Below are 27,903 nucleotides of genomic sequence, written 5' to 3' on the forward strand. Positions count from 1 at the left end.
GTTAAATTAAAAATCATGATTGTTATTCGTAGGTTGATAAAATGAAAAATATATATGTCAATCAATAAATTTGAATCTTATCCTATCTCGTAAATTTATTAATTGTATTTTTGAAAGATACGATTGAAAGAAAATGCAAATAACTTCAAAAATACACCAAACATGACCTGCAGAGGTGTAACAAAATTCAACCTTAATCCTTCGATATGTTATGATTCATTATATTTATCAAGTTCAAATTTATCTTAAATTCAACCTTACGCCCGTTATAAGAAACTAGTGTACGCCGCCGCCTTCCTTTGGATATAGTTTGGGCCAATGGGCCTTCCTTCAACTATATATGCCCTTTTGATTTCTCAAAAATTCAAATCAATTTTCCGCCATCTTGGTTTAACAGTAGGTGTGCAAGAGGGAAATGCAATGGAGAACAATACTGCCACACCAAGTTCTACACTCATCACCGCCCGTCGAAACCCACACCGTAAGGCCAAGTCTGCGGCCTTATTCAATACATCTCGACTTCCCCCTCAGTGCACTTCGTCCTCTGAATTACCTCAAATTTCTTCGTTTCCAATCCAAGACATTCTCTCAGAAAAAATCCTGCAAAATTCCCCCACCATCACAGCCGCCTCGCCCTCGCCATCACCTCCGCAAGTTTCAGTCCTAGAGAACCTCAAAGTCTTTTTGAGAATCCGTCCTCTTGTGCCTCTTAAAGGCTCAAAAAATAACGCAGGAGATCAACATGCTAGGTCGAGGACGAAAAATGTTTGGCCTCAAAATCCATCCAAAAAGAATAGCGTCAAAGAGAAGAAAAACCCACAGAAGAAAAGCAATGAATGTTGTATTACGGTGAGCCAGGATTTTCGTTCGGTTACTTTGTCACCTCCTTTGCATCTACAAGAAACTAAACGCGTCAGATCGGAGGTTTATGAAGGGTTTTCTTACGTGTTTTCAGATGAGTCGACTCAGGTATGTGTTTTTTCTTGCATAATTATATTATTTTGATATAGTTTCGTTAATACTTTGAATTTTATTCTGATGATTTGACTGGCAACTTTTTGTAGTCTGAAGTATACGAAAAGATGGTGAACCCGTTGGTTGAGGATTTCCTCAACGGTAAAAGTGGAATGTTGGCGGCATTAGGGTCGACAGGCTCCGGCAAAACACATACAATTTTTGGCAGTTCCCGCGAACCTGGTATGGTTCCTCTAACACTCACACGGATTTTCAAGTCCGCTCCAGGGCGTGCCTCCCAGTCCTCAAGGTAATCCAGGATCTCCCAACTTATAAAAAGGATTTCTATATATATTAATTAAACATGTAACATTGAATTATGCTGTTCTTTTATCTGTATAATATCTTTGCAGGCAATTTTACTTATCTATTTTCGAAATATGTGCTGAGCGAGGGAAGGCCGAGAGGATATGCGATTTAACTTCTGATAGACCAGATCTGTCTATGCAGCAATCAATCGTTAAAGGGCTCCAAGAGGTTTTTCTCCCTTTTCCCCTTATATATTTATGGCGGGAAGATAGTTATTATGATGTTTCCTTTATTCATGCAAACAGGTTCTAGTCCATGATGTTTCAGAGGCAGAGTCATTGATAGCTCGTGCTCTTCTGAGACGTTCTACGGCTATGACAAATGCCAACAGCCAGTCAAGGTGAATGGCTAATTATACTGCCATTTTATTACACGGCTGCTACACATTTAAACATATCATACTGCAACTTTACTAATTCGATTACTGATGTCATCATCGCAGCCGTTCCCAGTGCATCATCAACATTCGGGGAGGTACTGAAATGTCTGATCCAGAAAATGATAAACAATCAAATTATGCTGTTTTTTCTATTGTTGACCTTGCCGGAGCAGAAAGAGAGAAACGAACTGGAAATCAGGTATTACTTATTTTCTGATTTAAGATGCTGTTATTACTTAACTATCTTTTCAGGTAAAAATTTCAATGAAAAAACAAACCATGTGTCGAGTGATAAAATGCAAACATGCTGTCAACCATGTGATTACTCGACAAATTGTTTATATACGTAATAGTTGTATATGTAAATGCTTGTAAATACATGTTATAATGCTATTTAAACCTACGATAAGCCTCTTAACTTTTGTTAGCCAATAGCAATGAAACTTTGTGAAATTTCTAATTTAACTAATTGTTTCAGCGAAATTTCAACTTGACTAAATGCACAACTCTTGGATGGGACATTAAGAAAGTTTCGCAGCTATTTAGTTTTAGTTTTGAACAGTTCTTTCAGGAGCTGGCGTAAACATTAATCTGTGTTTTAAATTTTTGAATGCGGTTTAAAAGAAAAAATAGATCATGAACTGTTGGATTGATATTTTGATATTTCAACAATTTTGAGGGAGTTAATTTGGTTTTAATATAAGAAAGGTTAATGCTGCCCCACTTATCCTGGTTAATGTTAGTTTGTCTATTGATGAAAATTTCATGTAAGCATTTTGAAACAAATATCTTATTGCAGGGAGCAAGATTGGCCGAAAGCAATTTTATCAATAATACATCCATGGTTTTTGGTCTGTGCCTAAAAGTAAGTGCTTTTAATGTGTTTACTTGATCTTCAAGGCATTCTGAAGTCTCTTATTGATGAGTATTTCTCAGTTATCTTTAACTTCCCCTTCAGCATTTGTGTGTCTTTTTTTTATTTCGTTTTTCTTTTCTTTACCTCTATTTTCAGTCTTTGCTTGAGCACCAAAAGAATCCCAAGAAAGCACTGCAGAAGCACTTCCAGAATTCCTTGGTAATGCTTTTTTTGATGAATTCATATGTTTATACCATTTGATATAGTCTTCTTGTTCCTTTTTTCTTCCATAGTTGCACTATCTTTTTTTCCATGTTTACTGATGATAGTCCTAACTTTGTTTGAGTTTATTTTCATGCAGCTGACAAGATACCTCCGCGATTATTTGGAAGGCAAAAAGAGAATGACTCTGGTATGAGGCCTTCTTGTTATCCCCCCCCCCCCAATTCTTCTTCTAGATCTTCATTTTCTTGTTTGTTTCATTTGTAGTTTTAGTTCTTAGACAGTTTTTAATTTTGTCTTTATCTTATTTTAATTCTGCCAAACTGTTGGAATTTTAATTGTGTTGCCAGATTTTAACAGTAAAATCTGGAGAAGAAGACTATCTGGATGCATCATACTTATTACGACAAGCTTCACCTTATATGAAAATTAAGTAATTTTCCCTCTTTTCCCACAGTTCACGTTTAAGGTTGAACTATAGACTCTATCAGATGCAGTTACATTTCCTTTTAGGTTTGCTAACATTGAGGCTCAGCCCAATTTGCTCCGCAACAAGAGACAAATTCAAACCTCTAAAGCTGAGCAGTCTAAGAGAATGAAACTTGGTAACTTAGACGCTTCAATGGTAATTTTTCTTTCCCCTTTGAAAGGTTTTTTCTTCCTTCCCAGTTGTATTAGTCTCTTTTTCTCTCCCATTCTACTATCTTGTGATCCAGCAGACAATCAGGGTGCATTAAGCAACTTCCCAGTATCCAATGTGTTCTATGATTAAATATTTGAATATTATAATTTTACATTCCTAACTTTAGTGTGAGAATGCCCAGTTTTTTTATACTTTTCCAAAAGTTGTGAATTATATCCTGGAGCATGATACTCTTTTTTTCTTGAACATTCTAGAGCTTTTACTATTAACTAGATTCAAGTTTATATATGTAAGTATTTTGAGGTATTTTCGCGTTCATTGCATCATATCATGAAACTGTGATTTTGGAGCATTTTACCATCAGCTTCTTGTCTTGAACGCTGAAACTAAACCATTATAAGCATGCTTTATCATTATTAACATAAATTGGTTTTCAGATTGAGAAAAAGATTGTTGGAGATGAAAACCGGCTTCCTGATGAAGGTTATTAATATGTTCCATTAATTTCTACAGTTTTATCAATTTCTTCTTGTATTTCCATTTTTTCCCTTTAGCTACTTTCTCATACCTCCTTTATGAATTTTTAACATGTTTTCTTGTTGCATTACAGGAGATCTGACAAGCTGCGGTGCAGACTTAAAAAGTAGTACACCTCTGAAATCGAATTCTGATGATTTGATGAAGGAGAGAACTCATCAGATTACGCAAAGGTTTGCCAAAGCTTTATGGAATGTTTTGAAGCAACATAATGAAAAACTGAAGGTGAGTTATGGGTGGCTTGATGAGATAATCTTCCACTAAATCTTATGAAGCTTATAATGGATATTTTAGTATTATTTCAATGATAACTTAAATTATAGGCCCTGTCATCATCAGGTTGTTGAGTGTGAAAACCAGATTCTAAGAGAAAATCTTAGAAATGAGAAGAAAAGATCTATTGAGATGGAGAAAGAGCTGAAGAATTTGAGATCCTGCTGTACTTGCTCCAAGGACAACTCAGTGGCATCAACTGATGTAAAAGTAGTTGAGGATTTTGAATTTATTGTGCTTTCCGAGGTACAGAAATTTTGTGGCATTGATGAGGTATGTTTGTAAGTAGGTATTATCTCAAATGTTTTGAAAATTTTATAGAACTGTTTGTACTTGCATCATGATATTGGTTCCTGTACAATAATGCTAAAAGGAAACAATGTGATTTCAACTTTTATCTAATGTATTAGACAAAACTGGATTTGGATTCTTCCACTCACATCAAATCGGAACGTAGTAGCAGTCCCAGAATATATGACTCTACTCCAGGAGAGGATAATGTACTTTCTCTGATACATATCTCCTTTCAGTTCATTTAATATCATTAATAGATTTTCTTCTTAAAATATCTAGCCAATTATGTTTCACGGAGTTAATTTACTTGTACAAGCCTTTTTTAAACATTCAGAATAATAAGAAGTGCTCACCAGAAAAAGGCGACCCTTTTCCAAGGAAAAAGCAGGGCATGTGTTCTGAGGTATAAGGATCAGTAATCCAACTTTGATGTTATTATATTCGCAATCCTTCCATTGCAATAGGTTCCCTATTTAAGGTCATTTTGTCTCTTGTCAAATGACTTGTTTCCAATAGTCTGGTACTCTGGTTCTTGCTTCTTGATAAAATTGATTATATCTTGTCATGTGGGGATTAAATTGTATAATTAGAGTGGTTGTTTTCATATTTCTTGTCATCACATGCCTACTGTAAAAGGTTCTGATTATGTTGTACATAAAGGTATTAAATCAAAATATTCCTTCAAACTTGAGTGGGCCTGAATGCATTGATGGTAAGAAAGAGCATGAAGCCATGGACCATGGTAGGCTGATGCTCCAATTTTTTTCTGGTAGTATCTTTTAGGAGAAACTGCTTTTGGTTGGAAGAAAATTTTCTGTTCAATTTTTTATTTTCCCTTATATTGAATTGTTTCATTGGATGGTCAGTTAAGAAATTTAGAAGCGGATGCTAGATCTCCAAGCATTTGTGTTTCAAGTGATAACAATCAAGGTCGTCAGGTACGAGTATCACCCATTTCATGGATCAGGGTTGTAAGATTTATATATATGCGATGCGTTTTTGGGATGGTTCTGACAGAAATATGGTTTGGTTTCCAAATTAGATACCTGAAAGCTTTCCTGGGACTGAAAATATTCACGAGGATTCAAATGAGTCAACAAATAATGTGGTTGTTGAGCATCTTGATCCTAATTCACAAGAAACAGGTCTGGTTTAGTAGCTCGACTTTTATATTACAAACCACAATCATGAAACATATTACATCTTATAGGCCCCTTGTTACCATTTCTCCTGTATTTGCAAACTAGATAACGACCTATCATATATGTTATGCTGATTTGTTTTGTTTTATTTTTTATTTTTTTAGGGGGGTTGGGGTATTTCCTTCCCCCTTCAATCTGTTATTTCACCCATACGACAAATGTAAGCCTTTCCCGTTTTGCAGTTAGACTTTCGGGCAATGAAAATAGTATATCTGTACAGCCATGTCAACAGCTTGGTGAAAACGATGAGGTTAGTGTCCGTTCCTCATTCTGTACTAATGTCATAATTGGCCATTAGCCTTTTTTTTTCTTTGACAACATTTCTTGCCTTCTCTAGGATTCACTGGATCTGCTGGTATCACATAAGCATATCGATTCAAGTGATAACAATCAAGGTCGACAGGTACAAGTATCACCCATTTCATAGATCAGGGTTGTAAGGTTTATATATATACGATGCATTTTTGGGATGGTTTTGACAGAAATATGGTTTGGTTTCCAAATTAGTTACCTGAAAGCTTTCCTGGGACTGAAAATATTCACGAGGATTCAAATGAGTCAAATAATATGGTTGCTGAGCATCTTGATCCTAATTCACATGAAACAGGTATGGTTTAGTAGCTCGACTTTTATATTACAAACCGCAATCATGAAACATATTACATCTTATAGGCCCCTTGTTACCATTTCTCCTGTGTTTGCAAACTAGATAACGGCCTATCATATATGTTATGCTGATTTGTTTTGTTTTATTTTTTTATTTTTTTAGGGGGGTTGGAGGGGTATTTCCTTCCCCCTTCAATCTGTTGTTTCACCTATACGACAAATGTAAGCCTTTCCCGTTTTGCAGTTAGACTTTCGAGCAATGAGAATAGTACATCTGTACAACCATGCCATCAACTTGGTGAAAACGATGAGGTTAGTGTCCGTTCCGCATTTTGTACTAATGTTATAATTGGCCATTACCTTTTTTTTCTTTGACAACATTTCTTGCCCTCTCTAGGATTCACTGGATCTGCTGGTATCACATAAGCATATCGATTCAAGTGATAACAATCAAGGTCGTCAGGTACGACTATCACTCATTTTATGGATCAGGGTTGTAAGATTTATATATATGTGATGCATTTTTGGGATGGTTCTGACAGAAATATGGTTTGGTTTCCAAATTAGATACCTGAAAGCTTTCCTTGGACTGAAAATATTCATGAGAATTCAAATGAGTCAACAAATAATGTAGTTGCTGAGCATCTTGATCCTAATTCACATGAAACAGGTCTGTTTTAGTAGCTCGACTTTTATATTACAAACCACAATCATGAAACATATTACATCTTATAGGCCCCTTGTTACCATTGTTGCTGTGTTTGCAAAATAGATAACGGCCTATCATATATGTTCTGCTGATTTGTTTTGTTTTATTTTTTTTTATTTTTTTTATTTTTTAGGGGGGTTGGAGGGGTATTTCCTTCCCCCTTCAATCTGTTGTTTCACCTATACGACAAATGTAAGCCTTTCCCATTTTGCAGTTAGACTTTCGGGCAATGAAAATAGTACATCTGTACAGCCATGTCAACAGCTTGGTGAAAACGATGAGGTTAGTGTTCGTTCGGCATTCTGTACTAATGTCATAATTGACCATTAGCCTTTTTTTTTCTTTGACAACATTTCTTGCCCTCTCTAGGATTCACTAGATCTGCTGGTATCACATAAGCATAACGATTCAAGTGATAACAATCAAGGTCGACAGGTACGACTATCACCCATTTCATGGATCGGGGTTGTAAGGTTTATATATATGCTATGTATTTTTGGGATGGTTCTGACAGAAATATGGTTTGGATTCCAAATTAGATACCTGAAAGCTTTCCTGGGACTGAAAATATTCACGAGGATTCAACTGAGTCAAATAATGTGGTTGCTGATCCTAATTCACATGAAACAAGTATGGTTTAGAAACTCAACTTTTATATTACAAACCATAATCATGAAACATATTACATCTTATAGGCCCCTTGTTACCATTTCTCTTGTGTTTGCAGACTTGATAACGGCCTATCATATATGTTTTTTTCTTTTTTTGGGTGGGAGTGGGGGTATTTTCTTCTCCTTAAATCTATTATGTCACCTATACGACAAATTTAAGCCTTTCACATTTTGCAGTTAGACTTCCAGGCAATGAAAGTAGTACATCTTTGCAGGCATGTAAAAAGCTTGGTGAAAATGATGAGGTTAGTGTCATTTCCACATTCTGCATTAATGTCAAAATTGACCATGAGCTTTTCTTTTCCTTTTGACAACATTTCTTGCCCTCTCTAGGACTCATTGGACCTGCCGGTGTCACATAAGCATTTTGAAAAAACTCAACATCAAGACCTTACTGAAGTCCCCGGGAGTGGAGTAAGACCTAATGCCTCCCGCAGCTCTTCAAAGATGGAAAAACCAAAAAGGTAAGTTATGTGGACTTCGGATCACGGTAATTGCCTTGCTTTACAAAATTATTTGCTCATGAACACCCCTTCCCCCCGCCCCCTTTTATTTCTATATATTGCACAAACAGGAGACTTTTGCCTAAATCATCCATTCTAGTCAGAGAAATCAGCACCTATGATGCTGATGAGATTGACAAACCAAAGGTTAGTTGATAATCCTCATGATCTATTGTTTTGAAGTTTTATTCGTAAATGCACATCACAGGGAATATGAAGCTTAACATTGTTGCTTGTAAAGAAAATAAACCATTATTATTCATTCCAATGAACAAACATATCTCCTTGAATCTTTCTGCAGGGAAACGGAGGTGGGAAGAACTTGGCTGCTTCTGAGAGGCAAAGAACTCAGGGCAGCATTTCTCTCCTAAGCTTACTTAAGAATAATCTTCATCTCTAGTTTAGCACCTTTTATTTCTTCACGTAAAGCTTGCTCTTTTTGTATAGATGTGGCCGTTTGAGTTCTTTTTTTAAAATTTCCCTCCTAAAAATAGAACTATTTCATCATTACAATACTCTTATTTCAATGATTTTGGAGTTATGAGTATATCATAAGCAAAACGTTAAATTACATTAATAGTTATTGAACTTTTAGAATGTTTGCACTTTGATCACGAAATTGAAAAACTTTTATTCTGATTATTACTGTTAAAGAATATTTTTATTTCAATTATTTTAGCGTTAAAAAATGTACTTGGAGTGGTTCAAAACATTTTATTTGGCAATGTTTTGATCACTAAAGGTAAAGGTAAACAAATCTTAACTCCAGTTGAGCGCTTTTCCAAAGACTGCATCACAGACCAAAAGAGAAGCAAGGAGGGTTTGTCTGGTTATTGAGTCTTAGCGTCTCGCTGGGACAGTTGGACCATTTACAATGATATCGATTAATTTTAAATCAGAAAGAACCCGCGTTACTTTTCGAGACAATTGGCCCACTCGCTTCTCTCCTGGCGCTGCGAGATTGGGTTTCGAAATTGATGAATAAGTTAAGAAAGTGGCGCTTTTCATCTTGATCCGGTGGTTTTGCTTCTTGTGCAAACAAACTCTAAATAGTCCTCCAAAAGCAGGTAAGCACCTGTTACAACCAAACCAACAAGAAAAGAAACTGTTGACAGAAAGCAAAATAGCCCCCAATTTCCCAGTCGGGGAAAAACTAGACAACCCATCAAGGATGCATAACAAGAGAGTGCTTTGGAAAGTGGCGGGAGAAGTTCATGAGTTTATACTGAAGTGCTCCATTTTGTTTGCATCTCAAGAGAGTAGTCTCAAGTTCCAGAACTCCACTAGAGAATCAAAGTCCCATCAATACAAGTTTGAACGAGGGAAAAAGTTCTTGAGGCCATTGCCAAAATGATGATGCTCTTTGCTTTTGCGTCCCCGCATAGACCAGTAGCTAAAATGATGATGTTGTTAGAATATAGGTGCAGCACAGGACCTTGTAGGATAACTTACATGTTTAATGGGATGGAAAGGCAGTAACTTTTGAGGTTTAGAATATTCTTCAAACTCTCCACCGTAAATTTGAGGAAGATGAAGCAACCAAAAATTGCTGCCTCTTACCAAAATAATGAAGGTATTGTTCCAGGCAACAGAATCTCCTAAGGACTCACTATTTTTGTCTTAATTAAAGCAGTCAGGGGGTGAAAAAAATGGTTTTCACAATAATTGCCACTTTGCTGGGCATAATCAAAGCTGGGATAAGCTTTAAGTGTATCAGGTTCCTAGACGTCCCTATTCGTTTCGAAAATTTAAAATTTTCATCTTATCTTAATTCATTCTAACATTTGATAATATTTCATCCATTTTAAATTTTAAAGTAAAATTTAATCTTAATTCAATTTGACATAATTTTTTTATTCGATAATATAGTGAGATAATTATAGCTATATATACATATAAAAATATAATAGTAATTATTTTTAAATATATATATTTAAATAAGCATTATAGTAATTATTATTATAAAATCAAGTCGAAAGTTTTTTTTATCTTAACTCTAATTTATCCTGATCCCGAGACTCATATTCACAAAATCTACCTCGAATTTGAATTTTTTTAAATTATCTTTATACAATCGATTAAAATAAAAAAAATTTAAATTTCAATATTTTAATTATCTCAATATCAAGTATGCAATTTTTAATTTAATTAGAAAAGTTTGAAAATAAAATTAATTGACCTTTGGAGGATTAAAGCTAACAATTTGTTCGACTTAAAAAAACCCACAAATTAACAGTGACATAACAATAAATTGAGGTTGGAAAATATATTTTTAGAGTAGTTGATGATATAAAATCGATAATCAGTTTAATCCAATATAATTTTTTGAATAGTAGAGGGTGATTACAAGGTAGTATCTGGTTATAATTTTTCTCAATAATTGATAACACGCACTCACAAACGCAACTGCTTGAACCTAAGACATGTAAGAAGAACAATACTCCCTTTAACCATTAAGGTCATTTGATAGGTTCGATTATTTTATGATAAAATACACAAATAGTCCCCCAACTATAAGGACATTGTTTTGTTGAATCCCCTAATTATCATATGTTTCAAACTCTTCATTGTCCATTAAAAAATTGACATTTATCTGAGTTGAACGTTAATTTGCTTATTAGGATATGATAAAATCATATTTTAACGATGTATATTGGCACCGATGTTGCTTTCAAGCACTGACTCGATGACATAATGTAAATAGATATTTGATTCACAAAATACAACTTAAACAGTTATGAGATCAATTTTTTTTACCATATTCTAGTGAGCAAGTTAATACCCAGCTCAGACAACTGTCAAATTTTTAACTAAAAATGATGATTTTGGAATATATGAAAAATTGAGTGACTATTTTGTAACTTTTAATAATTAGTAGACTAAATAAAATAATATCTTATAGTTGATGGACCATTTTATAACTTTTAATTAGTCCTCAAACATTTTCAACATTTCAATTTCATCCCAAATTATATGTATGAACTAATCACATTCGATTTTAATAAAACCGTTAGGCCAAGCTATATTATTATATGTTTGAAAAAAATAACTTTAGTTTAAAGTAGGGATGGCAATGGGCCGGGTTGGATCGGGTCGGGTTTTTGGGCCACCCGACCTGACCCGAGAAGAAAGGGTCCTCCACCCGTGACCCGACACGACGAAATTAAGGTTTCACTCGATCCGACCCGAATATAAGACTTACAATCCCGACCCGACCCGAAATAATAATAAAAAATTTATTCAATAAAAACAATGACTTAATTGAAAAAAAAATATATATAGAGGGATATTATTATAATTATCCCTAAATATATAGGGTAAAATTATATATATTTTTCGGGTCGGGTCGGAATTTTTTCACCCTAAACCCGAACCCGACCTCACCCCTCTCCAATCCGAATTTTTTTAAAAAAAAATCCAGCCCGATCGGGTCGGAACCCGTCGGGTTCGGGTTGAGTTGCCATCCCTAGTTTAAAGTATAGTTACCTGTTGAATTTGGGGATAAAATTGAAAGATTTAAAAGTTTGAGGGCTAATTTATAATTAAAATCATAATTTAAGGATGAAATTAAAATATTCGAAAGTTTAGAAATGAATTAGACTAAAGCAAGGAATTCCATCACAGGATGAGCGAAGCAGTGGATCAAAAGAAAAAATAATTTGTGGGCCTAGGTTTTGAAATGAAGGTGACAAGTGACAACTGACAACAACAAACGATAAGCAGCAGCTGCTACTGTCTCGTTGTCAAGGGGTGGGTAGGGGCTTCACGCTTTGGACCATGCCAACTCCACTCCTTCCTCTAAACCCAAATTCCTCATAAAATAAATAAATAAATAAATAAAGCCCCACCATGGACTCGAATTGACTGTTTCTCGGGCGAAACTCTTCCGCTGATACACCCGGGTTTTTTTTTTGCTTGTTTTTTTTTCCCACCAATCCATCCGACCAGGACATCGTTTCGCACACACTGCACTGCACGTGCCGTTTCTCTTAAAGCGAAACAAAACCGAATTCCACCACAAAATTGGCAGTGTCAAAATCAAAATTAGCCTAAACCAAAAATTGAGAAACAAAATTATTTGGAGGAATAAACGTCGTTCTTTCTCTCTCTGTCTCAGCCTGGTTCGGGAAAGGCTTTTCACAGGCCACAAAGCGAGGGTTTTCTTTCAAAGAGAGCGAGATAAACAAAACCCTCCAAAACGGGAAAAACACTGTTTCCACGGGGAGGGAAAAGCTCAAAACGAAAGAGTCGAAAACTTGAGAGCGGTTTTGTTATTTTTGATTTCGAGTGACAAAAAAGGTGCGGTGTCGTCTCTTTATTGGAGCTCAGTTTCAGAGCTAGGGTTTCGTTTTTCGTTGTCTCCTTTGAAGGGTTTAGATGAAGGTAACGCTTGTAATTGGTTCGATATGTTGCTTCTTCTTTTTTTTAAAAAAAAGGAAGATTGGGCTTTTATCAATTTTATTTGCACATTGAGGATTGGTGTTATTAGAGTCAGCTGTATCTCTGCATTAGGTAATATAATCTTAATTAAATTCACATCACTCTTCAAGGTGTATAGCTGTGAAGCTAGGTTTTTTTTAATGCTGATTCTTCCGAGCTTTGGTTTTTAGGGTTAGATCTTCACCGTCTACTATGTTAATTGATATTCGTTTTAGAGGAATTGGAAGGTACTATTTAATTGTTTCATCGGGTTTTCAGTTGGTTTAAGAGTAAGGTTTTGTCTGTTATTTTGTTTTGGGGTTAATTCTATTTTAGAACTGAAATTCAATTTATCTCAGAACCGAACAAGTTTCTGTTAGATTGATTATTTCAAAAGCTTGAGGTTTTAGTTAATTCTTTTATTTCAGGTATTGGGGAGTGTCATCATTTATCTTTGTCTAATCTTTTGTTGACAATTAATATGATTTTACATGATCAGCTTTCTTGGAAGGTATAATACGGCTGTTTTAGCTCATTTTTCCTCTTTAATTTGATGATGAATTGATAATGTCAATGCTTCTTTCCCTTTTATTTCAATACCAATTAATTGATCAACCATTTATGTAATGCAATTTTATAGAGGTTTATTAGGGATGATGAGCTACGGGATTAACCGTTATGTCATGCCATTTACAGGTTTCTTTTTAGATTTCACCTTGAAGCTTTGCCTCTTGTTCTAAATGGAACAAAAGATGTCAGTATATTACAAAGTTCTCTTTGTTTAGTGATTTTGCATCTGAAGCACCATGACGCTGGAAGATTTTTTTACACTGACTGAGATGAAAGATGGACTCACAGTTCCTTCACGAATTGAGGAGCTAATAACTGTAATGAAGAAGGATAAAGAATCTGTTGTTAAAAATGTCAGTGATGTGACCAGGCAATGGACTGCTGTTGCGAGCACAATTGTGGCCACCGAGAATAAAGATTGTCTTGATCTTTTTATTCAACTAGACGGACTTTTGTTTCTTGACAGATGGCTGAAGGATGCTCAGGAATTTGGTAATGACTCAAGTGATAGTGTTGTGGAAGAATCAATTGCTGCACTCTTACGAGCACTTGAAAAGTTGCATAGAAATAGGGAGGTGTCTATTTCTTCTGAAATCTGGACTACAGTCGAGAGTCTTCTTGGCCACAATAGCTCTCGAGTTCAGGATAGTGCTAAGTTGCTCTTTGATAGCTGGAAACAAGGTAAAGTTACTGGTCACGTTGATAGTGGTGGGCATGATTATGAGATTTCAGAGACTGCTATGGTTGCTGGAGAAAATAATGGGCCACAATGTTCTGCCAAAGATATTCCTGTTTCAAGAGGAAGTTCCCATGAGGAAAATGATGGAGCAGATGCTGCAAAAAGTGAAAACATTTCTTCAAGTCTAGATGGTGTTCAACCAGAAAGCACTAAAGATTTACCCATTGACTCTACTAATGATAAGCTCCAGCCCCACATAAATTCAGACCATTCAGAAACAGAAAACAGATCTCCATGTGATGTGGCCTCCCCTTCTGTGTCAAATCCGGTTCAAGAGAATTTTCCCAAGAAGGAAGAACTCCCTGCAAAAGCTGTGGAAGAAACTGCTTCCCATGAAACCTGCAGTTTACCAGATTCAAAGCAAGAAAATATTGAAGTTTCAGATTCTCAGAAGTTGTCATCAAGTGATGAAAAGTTGTTTGATGTGACAGTTTCGAACTCTAGGACTGTGGATCATTCTGGTGTTGGAAGTGCTCTGGAGGTTACAATAGAACCCAATTCCCAAAATGATTCTGAAGCCAATATGGGTCATGCCCTAAAATCTGTTGATCTTATTGATGAGAAGACACAAGGATCCGAGCCGAAGAAATCAGTGGGTGATTTGGCAGCAATGAATCATTCCAGCAATAGTTCACAGCTATTCAAGATTGCAGGCAAAGACATTGAGTCTCATTTGAGCATGTTGCGGAGCTCTTCTGAGTATGAGCTCGTGTATAAAAAGCCTGGGAATCTGGAGACTAGGTTTTCCAGGAAGTCAGAAATTGGAACAGCAGATAAAGATAAGGAGAATTGTGGACTTAAGGATTTTAGGGGTGGTTCTAGGTTTACCGGTAGTCCTGTTGGGATGCATACGACAACATCTGACATTGAGCTTGAGTATGGTATAGTTGATGCTCTAGAAGTTGCCCGAATAGTTGCTCAAGAAGTGGAACGAGAAGTTGTAGACGACAGAGAGCATTCCAGCTGCTCTTCAGAGAAGATTTCAGAAGGTGGTATTAGACAACCTGATTCCCTAGGATCAATAAATGGAAAGCAAAATCTACCCAGCGAGGTATTGCCAAAGGAGGTGTCAAGTGGACCCACTCAGTCTGCTGGAGCGCAAACTGAGGATGAGGGGCTTATAAATTCAGATGATGCAAACAATGAACCAAAAAATGAGTTTCATGACATGGAGTCCTCTCAGGTGACTGTCGCTCAAGATCCTGAGCCCAACACAGAGAAAAGTCTATGTGATTTTGATCTGAACCAAGAAGTCTGTTCTGATGAAATGGAATGTGCAGCAACTTCCATCTCCACCCCCGTTTCAGTGGTTTCTGCTTCTAGGGCGGCTGCAGTGCGTAGTTTACCTGCCGCTCCTCTACACTTTGAGGGGACTCTTGGATGGAAAGGATCTGCTGCCACAAGTGCTTTTCGTCCAGCATCAACTCGCCGAAACTCTGATGGATATAAGACTCTATCCCTTGGTGGAACAAGCAATAGCTCAAAACAGAGGCTGGATTGCCTTGATTTAGATCTTAATGTTGCTGAGGCTGTTGAAGAACATGGTGCTGGGCTAATGTCCGGGAAACAGGTTACAGCCTCATCAGGCCTCCATTCTGAATCTTCAAAAGAAAATCAAAGAAAATCAGAGAGATTTGAGCTGGATTTAAATTGTATCAGTGATGATGGTGATGCTCCTGCTTTATATTCAAGAGTAGAGGAACAACTTTTTTATGACAGGAATGGCCATCGTAGCCAATCACCTGTTTCTTCATCATCACCAAGGCAGTCTTATCTGAGGAATTTCGACTTGAATGACAGACCATATACTCACAATAATGCTTTAGAACAAGGGCCATATCCTGGTAGATCTTCTCAAAATGCTATTGCCCATGGTGGGCTTAAACCAAATGATCCTGTCATTTCTATAATGGGTACTAGAGTGGAAGTTAATAGGAAGGACTTTGTTTCTAAGTTTGTATCGTTTCCAAATGGCAAGGCTTTCGAGCATGCTACTGATGGAAGCATCAAAAGAACTGCAGGGTTTATGGGGTTGGTTCCCACTGCCTCATATACACATTCTCCTGCTTTTGGTTCTAATGGACTGCCTTTAGCACCAAAGATGCCCTTCTCCTCTGCTATTTATGGGGCTAGTGGTTCAATCCCATGTATTGTCGATTCAGGTGCACCTGTTGTGCCTCAACTTATGGGCTCTGCATCAGCTGTTCCAATAGCTTACTCTCAAGCACAGTTCATGATGGGCATGAGCAACGCAGGTGCTGGTTTAAATGGTTCAGTGCCCTCACGGCCTAATTTCGATCTGAATTTTGGATTAGCAATTGAGGGAGGAAATACGGAGCCCATGGGTTTAAGGCAGCCTTTCATGCCTGCTCAAGGTAGGTCAATAGAAGAACATTTGAGGGCAAACACACAAGCCTCCTCTAGTTCTGGGGTTGCTATAAAAAGGAAGGAACCGGACGGTGGATGGGATCCACACACATTTAACTACAGACAGCAGCAATTCCCATGGAAACAGTAAGTTCATATTTATGTTTGTTCTTCGTAGGGGTCATTTCACAAGTCCAAGTTAATTGATGCTTGCATTGCCAAAGATACCTGGAAAATCATAGCCCATTGACTTTCATAGGAGGGGAGTCGAACTGAATAAAACGGGGAAGTTTATGAATGTAATATGATCCATGAGATTGAATTGCCAAAGGGGGAGAGAGTGGGGGGGGGATTAGGTTTTAATTGTTTTTGTTTTGCCTTATTTTCTTATTTTCATTTTCTACGTTCCATAGAAGGCCATTGAAACCGCAGAAGGCTTGGTACATGTAGGTGTAACTTATTTTCCTTCTATGTCACAGAAAGATAAAAGAAACTGTGCTTTTCTTACCATTTCTCTTCTTTTGGGCAAAGAACAATTTTGGTTACTGATTTCAGTTACTGACAGCTATAAATTAATGAATTATTTTTCACATCGTCATTCTTGCCCGTTTGTGGATAGCTCTGCCTTTATATTAAATCCCCGATCAGTGAAAACTCTTGGAACAAGAGACAAAGAAGCAAGCTTTTCATAATATTTTACAGAAACTACAGAATGAACTGTGAAAGGAAACAATTATAGAAAAGTAATCAAACCTACATTATCCAAGTTCCATTGACAAGGGACGAGATTAGAATATTAGTTTAAAAAGGAAAAGTATAATTAATAATAAAAAAGACAATCAAAATATACTAAAATTAGGAAGTTTAAGTAAATATATTTTCATATATAATTTCCAAAAATAAAAAAGAAGGGGCAGTACCGCAGTGATCCCCGCTTCATCCATTCCATTGACCATTACCAACATTTTCAGTTGCTTTCCTCTATTTTTCCTTTTGCCCTTTTGTTGAATTATGTTTTAATATAATAAATTTAAAGGCAAAATGTTTTTGGACTTGAATTGAATTTATATAAGGTTTTAAAAAGGTTTCAAAAATAATTCAAAGTCCATTAAATTCGGATTTGAGCAAAAATGCTAAAGGGTGTCAAAGTGCATCCATGCACTCCATTTCGAATGCAATTAGTGCATCGATGCACCCTGCTGTGTATCCATGCACCAAGGCTGCAACGGCTAGTAACGACTAGTTTATTTGAATTTAATGAAGGGGTATCGATGCACCTTGATAGTGCACCGATGCACCATGTTATGGGCAACCTTTTTGAGTAGAAAAATCATCCCCAAACGGCTCCAAAACATCCCAACGGTTATATACGACATCAAACACATTCCAAGCTATAAATACAAGCTAAGGACACTTGAAGAAGTAAGAGAACAACTATCCAAGCAATCAAACACAAGAGAAGAGATTTTTATTCTTATTTTCCTTTCTCTTGTAAATATTTGTTCTTGTGAGATTAATTCTTGTAAACACCTACCTTAGAGAGATTTTCTTGTTTACATTTTTAGGGAGTTGTAAGGTTATCTCTTTGTCCTCAAAAGAAAGAACAAATTAGTGAATTTGTTGGAAAATCCTTGGTGAGGAGCTAAGGTAGTGGACGTAGACTTTGGTTGAGAAAGTCGAACCACTATAAATCGATGTGCAATTCTCTATCTTTCAATCTCCTTACTCCCTAAACACAAAACCGTTCTGACCCATCTTTTGTCGATTCAAGCTTACGAAAATCCCAACAATTGACATCAGAGCCTAACTCGTTAGAAGGTTTAACCACCTTGAGACGATCCTAGAAGAAGCTCTACTAATTCCCAACACAACCGAGAAGATGACTTCCACCTCCGGCTTGTTCCACATGGAATACTCCCTACCAAACGACAAACCTCCAAACTTCAATAGAGCCAACTATCATCATTGGAAGAAATTAATGAAGGTATTCATTCAATCCAATGATCTTGATGCATGAGAGATAATCGAGAACGGCTACTCTTCTCCAAAGAAGAAGGAGAAGTGGAGTGACAAAGAACGGAAGAAAGCTCAACTTAATGCCAAGGCAATGCACATGATATTGTGTGCATTTGGTCCTGAAATCTATGAAGGAGTTTCTTCGTGTTCAAGTGCAAGAAGCTTTGGAATAAGCTTGAGGAAATCCATGGAAACAAGAAAGAAGAACCAACAAAGGTGGTGTCTCTAATGGCTCGTGAAGAGTCCGAGGTATTTTCTAACTCAAATGAATTTAATTCATATACGTTTGATGAGTTACAAGATGCTTTTAATAGGTTATATTAAGAGTTTGAGACTATGAACTCCAAATATAAGAAAATGATTTCAAAATTTAAAATCGAAAACGATTTTCTTTTGAAAACAAAAATAGATTTTGAAAGTCAAAATGAAATTTTGAAAAAGGATTTAGAGCTTTCAAAAATAAAAATTGAAAGTTTTGAAAAAGAAAATTTTGATTTAAAAGTTAAGCTTGAATGCTTAACAAAAGAAAAAGAAATCATTTTAAATAATTCATTTAGTTTAATAATGACAATATGCTCACATTGTCATTATCATGGTCATAAGGAACATACTTGTCATTTGAACAAAAGAAAACGTTTTAAAATTAGACAAATATATATTCCGAAAGGAACAAGGGGCGTTGAAACTAACGTTCAAGGATCCAAAGAAATTTGGATACTAAAATCGAAATAAATATCTCTTGTAGGTGTGTGGGAGCAATGATGATGAAAATGATGATATTCAAGATGCTCTAGTCACACTTAAAAAAGGAATGGGTAACCTCTAAGCTTAATGCTTTTAATTTTGGTTATTTGGTTGCTCATTTGATTTTAAGCATGCATGAGTTTTGGTTTTAAATTATTATGCATCATTGTTTTAATCTCATGTATGTTGAAAAGATGATTATGATTAACATTTTAAAGTAATATTAATTTTTAAGAATTTTTGGTTCATCATAATAAAATTTTGGTCAAAATTAGTTTTAATGCAAATGATATATCTCTAACAATTGATATCAAATTTTCAAATACTTTGATTTTACAAATTTTAAATTTTTGACCTAAACTTGAATGTTTATGCATGTGGTTTAAATGAAAAGTGATATCTCTCTAACAATTGATATCAAAAGTTTTGAAATGCATAACATTTTTGGAAAACTTTATGCATGTGATCTTAAATTCGATAATTGGTATTGCATAAAGTATTTTAGACTTGGATACATTGAATTTCATGTGCTACTAACATGTTTTTTACTCTTTGTTGAAATTCAATTTTGTTTAAGTGTCAAATTCTTAAAGCTAAATTTTGTTGAAATACATTTATTAAGGAGAGCTTTGATTTTTCAAATGATTTTTAATGTTAAATTTAACATTTACTCTCCAAAGTTATTTTGAACTTCAAATATTGAATTATTTTTTATATAACAAAAAGGGGAAGAAGTTTGGTTTGAAAAATTCAATTTCTTAATGAAAAAAAGGAGCTTAACATTTTCATATATTTTCAAACAATTGGTAACAATTGATATCATTTTGTTAACAATTGATATCTTTTTCATTAAACATTTTATTAAGGGGGAGTTTTGCCAAAAACATTTTTTCAAATGTTTTGTTATATTAAAAAGGGGGAGATTGTTGAATTATGTTTTAATATAACAAATTTAAAGGCAAAATGTTTTTGGACTTGAATTAAATTTATTCAATGATTTAAAAAGGTTTCAAAAATAATTCAAAGTCCATTAAATTCGGATTTGAGCAAAAATGCTAAAGGGTGTCAAAGTACATCCATGCACCCCTGCAGTGCATCCATGCATCTACCACTAGTGCATCGATGCACCATGTAGTGCATTCATGCACTCCATTTCGAATGCAATTAGTGCATCGATGCACCCTGCTGTGTATCGATGCACTAAAGCTGCAACAACTAGTTTATTTGAATTTAATGAAGTGGTATCGATGCACCTTGATAGTGCACCGATGCACCATGTTATGGGCAACCTTTTTGAGTAGAAAAATCATCCCCAAACGGCTCCAAAACATCTCCAACGATTATATACGAGATCAAACATATTCCAAGTTATAAATACAAGCTAAGGACATTTGAAGAAGTAAAAGAACAACTATCCAAACAATCAAACACAAGAGAAGAATTTTTTATTCTTATTTTTCTTTCTCTTGTAAATATTTATTCTTGTGAGATTAATTCTTGTAAACACCTATCTACGCTTGAAATTGAAAAACAGAATTGAGATTTTAGTAGAAAACAGTATTCTAGCGTGCAAAGAAAAATAATAAAATCAAGACAGAGACAAACATTTCCATTAAGAAAGGCAAATGATTGTACCAAGCAAACATCTTCATTACAGATATTCAAAAATAGTAGGTCTAGAATCTACTTGGAAAATTGCTAGTGCAAAGAGGGAAAATTGGCAGTGACCGGTTTAGAGGTGTCTGAATAACCAGATATTTAGAGCTAAGTGTAGGTCTCTTTGAAACAGATCCACCATCCTCTTTTCTCAATATTTGAAGAAAAAGTTGAGACCGTATTTTTGGAAGTTCTACATTAGAACACTCTTAATATATGGGTAAGAAAAGATATTATCGATTTTGTTATTTTTTAAATAATAAAATCGGTAAAAAAATTACTTAAAACATTAATATTTTTTAACAAATCAGGTAAAGTGTCCAAAAATAACAAAATCGGTAGAAAAAATAACTAAAACGTCCAATAATAACAAAACTGATAGAAATAATAATGTTTCTAATAATTTTTTATTAATTTTATTATTTAAAAAATAATAAAATCATAAACATATTTTTTTACTCATATATTAAAAATATCACACGTAAGAATTTCCCACGTTATTTTGGAGATAAAGAGACATACCCTTCTCCACTAAAGTAGCCACCGGTGCAGGTAAAGAGGCAAATCACTTATTTTATTTTTGATTACTTTTGTTAATATATGTTTAAAAATAAATTTCGATCATTTTCTCTATAAAAAAAACTTTTTCAAACTTTTATCATAAATTTTAAATAAGATACATGATATTAAAATAAAAATATTTATACCAATTTAATTTATACGTATTATATATAAAATAATTTTGTATATTTTAAGTCAAAGCTAAAAACATTTTTCATAATATTTTAATTAAAAAAACATATCAAATTAACAGTTAATGTTTGAAGTCATTTTTATGGAAAAGTGGAACCCATAACTAACTAAAAGACGGTCGTTGGTTTTAAAATATTTCCAGCCAATCTCGCTCATAGAACAATCTAGAAAATTTTGTTCATCCACGTCAAGCCGGGGACAAATACCCAATTGTATTCTGCCACGTTTCTTGAAGCAAAACCGTTGGATTATCTATCAATAGGCGAGAACTTGAAGTCGTCTCATGTGGGGCCGGCGATAACACAGAGTTCTCCACGTCGAAAAACAAATCAAAACCAATAATGTTATTACACGTGTTACGGGATAAATCGCCAACCGTTAGATCACCCACGCTGGCTCTGATAACCAATCGGGAGACAATCCTTAAGGTACAATGCACGCTAGATCTAAAGCTTCAATATTTAAAACTTCGCTAAACCGGCTCAACATCTCAAACGAATAGATAAACAATCTATTTACTGATAAATTCCACTAAAAGACCAGTATTGAAGCAAACAATGAGGAAGTGGGCGGTCCCTTCCGCTTTGATTCTTCTTTGCCTTCTGAGTCTCCTTTCAGATCAAGGTCCGTCGACTCCAAATTTACTTTCATTTTTCTGTTTTTTATTTTTATTTTTATTTTTTAGTGTTTGGTGTCTGAATCTGGATTTACTGTTTTGTTCCAGGTAGAAAAGTACATGCAAATGCTGAAGGAGCCGTAGATCCTCCAAAAGTTGAGGAAAAGATTGGCGCTGTGCCTAACGGTTTACAAACTGATTCTTATGTCGTTAAAAGGTTTGCATAATTTTGTTTATGAAAAAGGTTTTTCTTAATTTTTTTTACCTTTATTTGTGATATTTTGAATCCGAACATGTAATTTATTTATTTATTTATTGCTTTTGTTGTCAGGGAATCCGAGTCGATCTCTTCTAGATCGCTTCGCAATAATGCGGAGAAATTTGAATTCCAAGCTGAGGTGTCTCGGCTTATGGACATTATTATCAATTCTCTTTATAGCAACAAGGATATTTTCCTCCGGGAGTTGATCTCAAATGCTTCTGATGTAAGCTTTCATCTTTTCTTTTGTGATTGTTTTTGTTGTTTTTTTTCAGCTCAATGTTTGAATGTGAACTTCTTTTCAATTTTAGGCGTTGGACAAGATTAGGTTCCTTTCACTCACAGACAAAGAAGTTTTGGGTGAAGGTGACACTTCCAAGCTGGAGATACAGGTTAGTGCTACTTTAGAACTTTATTTTATGAAAATATAAATGCAGAAACTCTGGTGGCCGTTATCTAGAAATGTTGCAAAACGGGCTTGTGCATGCACATGTAGAATTTCTGTATCAGTAGTTCGAAGCCTTATAAGCCTGATGAAATTGCAGATTAAGTTGGACAAAGAGAAGAAAATACTTTCACTTCGTGACAGAGGTATAGGAATGACAAAAGAAGATTTAATCAAGAACTTGGGAACAATTGCAAAATCTGGAACTTCTGGTACATAAATGTTAGATGTATTTTCTTCAAATGTTGTTAAATTATAATCAAGGTTAATTTTTTTAAACTAATTGTTTCTCTTTTCTTTATGCAGCATTTGTTGAGAAAATGCAGGGCAGTGGAGACCTTAATCTGATTGGGCAGTTTGGGGTTGGTTTCTACTCTGTCTATTTGGTAGCTGACTATGTTGAAGTTGTTAGTAAACACAATGAAGACAAACAGTAAGTATTCTAGCTTAATGTAGTTATAGAAGTGTTTGAATCATTGTTACCTAGTGGTTCAATGATTTTTTTTTAGGTATGTGTGGGAATCGAAGGCTGATGGGGCATTTTCCATTTCTGAGGATACTTGGAATGAACCATTGGGACGTGGAACTGAGATTAGATTGCATCTTAGGGACGAAGCTCAGGAGTACTTGGAGGAGGGCAAATTGAAGGTTAGTGTAGGTTAAAGTTTTGTCTGTTTACATTACCTTTATTTTAGCCATGTGATTTTCTGTGGATTTTATGTGACCCATCATGTCGTCAGTTGTATAGTTATCATTCATAAATGAATTTGTTGTTTGATGTATTGATTTATGCTTGATCTTTTGAAAATATGCTAAGAATACATGCTGTGGTTTTATATGCAGGAGTTGGTGAAGAGATATTCTGAATTCATAAACTTCCCCATCTATATCTGGGCAAGCAAAGAGGTTGATGTTGAGGTACCTGCCGATGGAGATTCAAGCGATGAGGAGGACAACGGTATGTACCACTGGAAACTAGAATGTTAATATTTATGCAAGACTTTCTGATGCTATCTCTTCTCATTAGAGTGTGTGTGTTCTAATAGTCGTCCTTTGTATTTTGTTCTCTTATATTGCTCCAAACAGCTGAAACCAGCTCTTCCGAGGAAGGAGAAGATGAAGATGATGAAAAAAGTGAGGATGATGATGCCGAAAAGAAACCGAAGACAAAGAAGGTGAAGGAAACTACTTATGAATGGGAGCTTCTGAATGATGTCAAGGCTATATGGTTGCGCAGTTCAAAGGAGGTGACAGATGAAGAATACACAAAGTTCTATCAATCTTTAGCAAAGGTAATTTTTCATATTTCCTAGCTTCAGAATTCTTAAAATACTATGGGGAGGTTTCTAACTTCATTTCTTGTGAATGTAAACTTTCATGCTCTGCAGGACTTCAGTGATGAGAAGCCCATGGCCTGGAGTCACTTCACTGCCGAAGGTGATGTTGAGTTCAAGGCTGTTTTGTTTGTGCCTCCTAAAGCTCCTCATGATCTCTATGACAGTTACTACAACACCAATAAAGCCAACTTGAAGTTGTATGTTAGGCGAGTTTTTATCTCTGAGGAATTTGATGAGCTTTTGCCGAAGTATTTGAGCTTTTTGAAGGTAATTGAAGATATACAAAGTTTTATGGTTCACTGGAATTTGCAGTAGTGAGGTCTCTGAGTAGTTTCTTGTAACCTGATGTTTTATTTTCCCCTCTCTTTATGGATAACCTATTGAGCAGGGCCTTGTTGATTCTGATACACTACCGCTCAATGTATCAAGAGAGATGTTACAAGCCCACAGCAGTTTGAAAACAATCAAGAAGAAACTCATTAGGAAAGCCCTTGATATGATTCGTAAAATTGCTGAGGAGGATCCTGATGAGTCCAGTGGCAAAGATGATAAAGGCATGTTATTATTTCTTCTTTCAGTAAATACTTTGAAATTAATTTACCAACAGTTCAGCCTGGACTGTGGCCTGTGATTGCCTTTAAAAATGGCATTCTTTCATCTCGAGTTATTTCTGTGTTGCTGATTGTACATAATTTTGGAATGCAGAAGCAGAAAAATCTGGTGATGATGATGAGAAAAAGGGCCAATATACCAAATTTTGGAATGAATTTGGAAAATCCATTAAACTTGGTATCATTGAGGATGCAACCAACAGAAACCGCTTGGCAAAACTCCTACGATTTGAGAGGTGTCTGACCTTATACATGTTTCCTTCCTTTCTTATTTTAGTTTTATGGCAGTCTCTAGTTTCTTTGGAGATAACTTTCCCTTTATTACCTGTCATGACTAAATATTGTATAAATTGCTATGCAGCACCAAATCAGATAGTAAATTGACTTCACTAGATCAGTACATCTCAAGAATGAAATCAGGACAGAAAGATATCTTCTACATTACAGGAACCAGCAAGGAGCAGTTGGAAAAATCTCCATTCTTGGAGAGGCTTAAGAAGAAAAATTATGAGGTATTGAAAAAAATATGCTGGAAACTTCAGATATGTACTTTGATTTATTTTATTCCACTTGATCTGTGTTCGTATTATTTTTGTCTGTTTCTAATGACCTTTTTTTTTAGGTTATTTTCTTCACAGATCCTGTTGATGAATACCTGATGCAGTACCTGATGGATTATGAAGGAAAGCAGTTCCAAAATGTATCCAAGGAAGGCCTAAAAATGGGGAAAGACTCTAAGAACAAAGAACTCAAGGAGTCATTTAAGGAACTTACCAAATGGTGGAAGGGTGCACTTGCAACCAACAATGTTGATGAGGTGAAAATTAGCAACCGTTTGGACAACACTCCTTGTGTGGTTGTCACATCTAAGTTTGGATGGAGCGCTAATATGGAGAGGATCATGCAATCTCAAACCCTATCAGATGCTAGCAAGCAAGCATACATGCGTGGCAAGAGGGTCCTTGAGATCAACCCAAGGCACCCAATTATCAAGGAGCTTCGTGAGAGAGTTGTCAAGGACCCAGAGGTACGTACATATGCAAGTGGATGCATGTTCAATGAAACCATGATCCATTATAGGGATCTAGCATGAATATGTAGGATTAATTCATCATTAAGTGGTCGTGGTTTGTGGCATAAAATGATATGATCGCACGTGAATCTGAAACTTGGATGATGTCCCTTCCTGCATGCACTTGTTAACTAGAATTTATGAATCGGTATATTACTCTTAAACTTTCATGTTTTGATGAAACCATTTACTGGATCTTCAGGATGAGGGTGTCAAGCAAACAGCTCAACTTATATACCAGACAGCTTTGATGGAGAGCGGCTTCAATCTAGCTGATCCCAAGGATTTCGCCTCACGCATCTACAGCTCAGTTAGGTCTAGCCTAGATATCAGTCCCGATGCAACAGTAGAGGAGGAAGATGATGTCGAAGAAACTGAGACAGAAGATGCAGGCAGTTCGAAGGGAGAAGCTGAAACTGCCAAAGATGATTCAAATACAGATCCTACTGATGCGAAGGATGAATTGTAGATAGCGAGGCCTTGGGATGCCAGTACTGTTGAGTTTTTCCCTTGGTAATTATGGTCAGTCAAATGAAACCTGAACAAACTGCATTATCAATCCATCATGCATTTTACGCTACTGTTGAGTACATTAGACGGTAGATTAAAACCGTAACAATAGTTTCCAGGAATTTTGCCTTTAGCATCTAGTTTGTTTTTGAGGAGCTGAAATTAATTACGCTGTATCATTTTCCTAGTAGTGCATGGCAAAACTTTACAGATTTCTCGTATTTTAACGATGATGGATGTTTCTTATCAACTCCGTTTGACTAATGTTAATTGGTACAGGCTTAGTTATGCTCCTTAAAAGGCCCAAATACATCTAGTCTTCTTCTGTCTTTTTTGGGTTTAGTTTCAGGGTTTGTTCGGTAGAGTGAAAAGAAAATGGAAGGATAAAAAAATTAAAATAGTTAAAAAATTAAAAGATGAAAAATTACTATTGTTTGATCTGTTTTGGGGTAGAAAGAATAGTGCATTTGAAATAAAATGTGATTTTTTTTCAATTTATTATTTAGTAGAATTGAAAAATAAGAAAAAAAATTAATCTTAAAAAATATGTGTTTTAAATCAATTCATTACTTTCATATTTTTTAAAACTAAAATTATTTACTTTTATATATGAAAATAATCTTTTATTTATTTCTATTTATTTTTCTCTTTGATCAAGTACATTCAAAATTTATTTTCGTTTTACTTTTATAATTAATCTTTTTATCATTTCACTTTTTCATTCAATCATGGAAATCTTTAAGCTGGTAGAAAGTTTGAAAGATGAGAGTTAAAGGGCTTGAAAATTAAAGAAATGAAAAAAAAAAAATTTTTGTGAAAAATAAAAAGAGAATATATTTTCCCCTCATTATGTAGTAGAGTTATAAACGAGAAGAACAAAAATTAGGTTTTTACTTTTCTTTTCTCATGAATAATTGTGAATATTATTTATCAAACTGTACTTAAAAGCCGAAATCATTCGGGAAAATAATTCAATTTTATATACTGTATCCATATGAACAGGAACTTTTGACGAAGAAGATTCCACATGTTCACTATATATATTTACAATTTCTGACAGAGTCGCTGGCTTTTCATCGGAGCCGTCCAAAGAATTATCAGAAGAAGCACTAGCAAAAGAGAGCTTAAAAGAGGTAGATTTGATTCGTTAGAGATTAGATTAGAAGACCATTATTTGATGGTTGGTTTATTTTAATCAGCCGCCATTGCTTTAGATTTTATCTGTAATTAAACGGTTGATTCCGATTCGTTCAATTTATGTCATTCAGCGGGTTAATGGAACCATTTTAAAATTTGTGGGGCTCCTCTTTTTAACTTGTGAAGAATATAAAGAATTACTGCAGTAGCCGATCATCATGTAATTGTTTCACTCAGTACAACATGAGCCACAATAAGCGATGGCGCCTTTCTTTGCGGCTTAATCAAATATTCCGTGTCACGAACGGCCGAGATTCTCATTGCCTTTTGGTGAACTACTCAAATGGAGGCTTTGGTTTTGGACCACTCAACTCTTTTGAACAAAGGCCTTGGAAGGTTTTTGGCAATTTCTCACCGCTCAAAACCCACTGAAT

The 27,903-nt window shown here is 35.3% G+C and overlaps 3 protein-coding genes across 5 annotated transcripts; all 3 read left to right on the forward strand.

Moving 5' to 3' along the window:
* The first annotated feature begins 413 nt into the window (after positions 1-413).
* LOC120190571 (kinesin-like protein KIN-6) lies at positions 414-8,683 on the forward strand. The gene is made up of 25 exons (XM_039193625.1): positions 414-969; positions 1,065-1,264; positions 1,368-1,491; positions 1,569-1,663; positions 1,766-1,901; positions 2,502-2,567; positions 2,715-2,777; positions 2,920-2,970; positions 3,131-3,213; positions 3,294-3,405; positions 3,861-3,906; positions 4,034-4,185; positions 4,300-4,506; positions 4,644-4,733; positions 4,862-4,930; positions 5,394-5,465; positions 5,570-5,672; positions 5,834-5,979; positions 6,067-6,084; positions 6,162-6,170; positions 6,237-6,336; positions 7,259-7,326; positions 8,049-8,179; positions 8,290-8,365; positions 8,520-8,683. The coding sequence occupies exons 1-25, from the start codon at positions 421-423 to the stop codon at positions 8,616-8,618; spliced, it is 2,865 nt and encodes a 954-aa protein (XP_039049556.1). The 5' UTR covers positions 414-420; the 3' UTR covers positions 8,619-8,683.
* Positions 8,684-12,244: 3,561 nt separating this feature from the next.
* LOC120190597 lies at positions 12,245-16,823 on the forward strand. The gene is made up of 2 exons (XM_039193644.1): positions 12,245-12,601; positions 13,334-16,823. Exon 2 carries the CDS (start codon positions 13,444-13,446, stop codon positions 16,462-16,464), a length of 3,021 nt encoding a protein of 1,006 aa, XP_039049575.1. The 5' UTR covers positions 12,245-12,601; positions 13,334-13,443; the 3' UTR covers positions 16,465-16,823.
* A 5,216-nt stretch (positions 16,824-22,039) lies between these two features.
* LOC120190650 (endoplasmin homolog) lies at positions 22,040-27,626 on the forward strand. Of its 3 annotated transcripts, none has more exons than XR_005522629.1 (16): positions 22,040-22,106; positions 22,207-22,315; positions 22,430-22,583; positions 22,669-22,749; positions 22,903-23,014; positions 23,109-23,235; positions 23,312-23,450; positions 23,646-23,760; positions 23,889-24,094; positions 24,191-24,406; positions 24,528-24,693; positions 24,845-24,986; positions 25,112-25,262; positions 25,373-25,777; positions 26,025-26,344; positions 27,335-27,626. XR_005522629.1 is itself a non-coding variant. In XM_039193702.1 (15 exons), the coding sequence occupies exons 1-15, from the start codon at positions 22,040-22,042 to the stop codon at positions 26,289-26,291; spliced, it is 2,457 nt and encodes an 818-aa protein (XP_039049633.1). In that variant the 3' UTR covers positions 26,292-26,498. The 3 variants fall into 3 exon arrangements, 1 of the variants encoding a protein (XP_039049633.1); XR_005522630.1 differs by having other exon boundaries at positions 27,393-27,626; XM_039193702.1 differs by lacking the exon at positions 27,335-27,626 and having other exon boundaries at positions 26,025-26,498.
* Positions 27,627-27,903: the final 277 nt, after the last annotated feature.

This window comes from Hibiscus syriacus, unplaced genomic scaffold (assembly GCF_006381635.1).
Source record: "Hibiscus syriacus cultivar Baekdansim isolate YM2019G1 unplaced genomic scaffold, ASM638163v2 tig00116962_pilon, whole genome shotgun sequence".
Lineage (NCBI taxonomy): Eukaryota > Viridiplantae > Streptophyta > Magnoliopsida > Malvales > Malvaceae > Hibiscus > Hibiscus syriacus.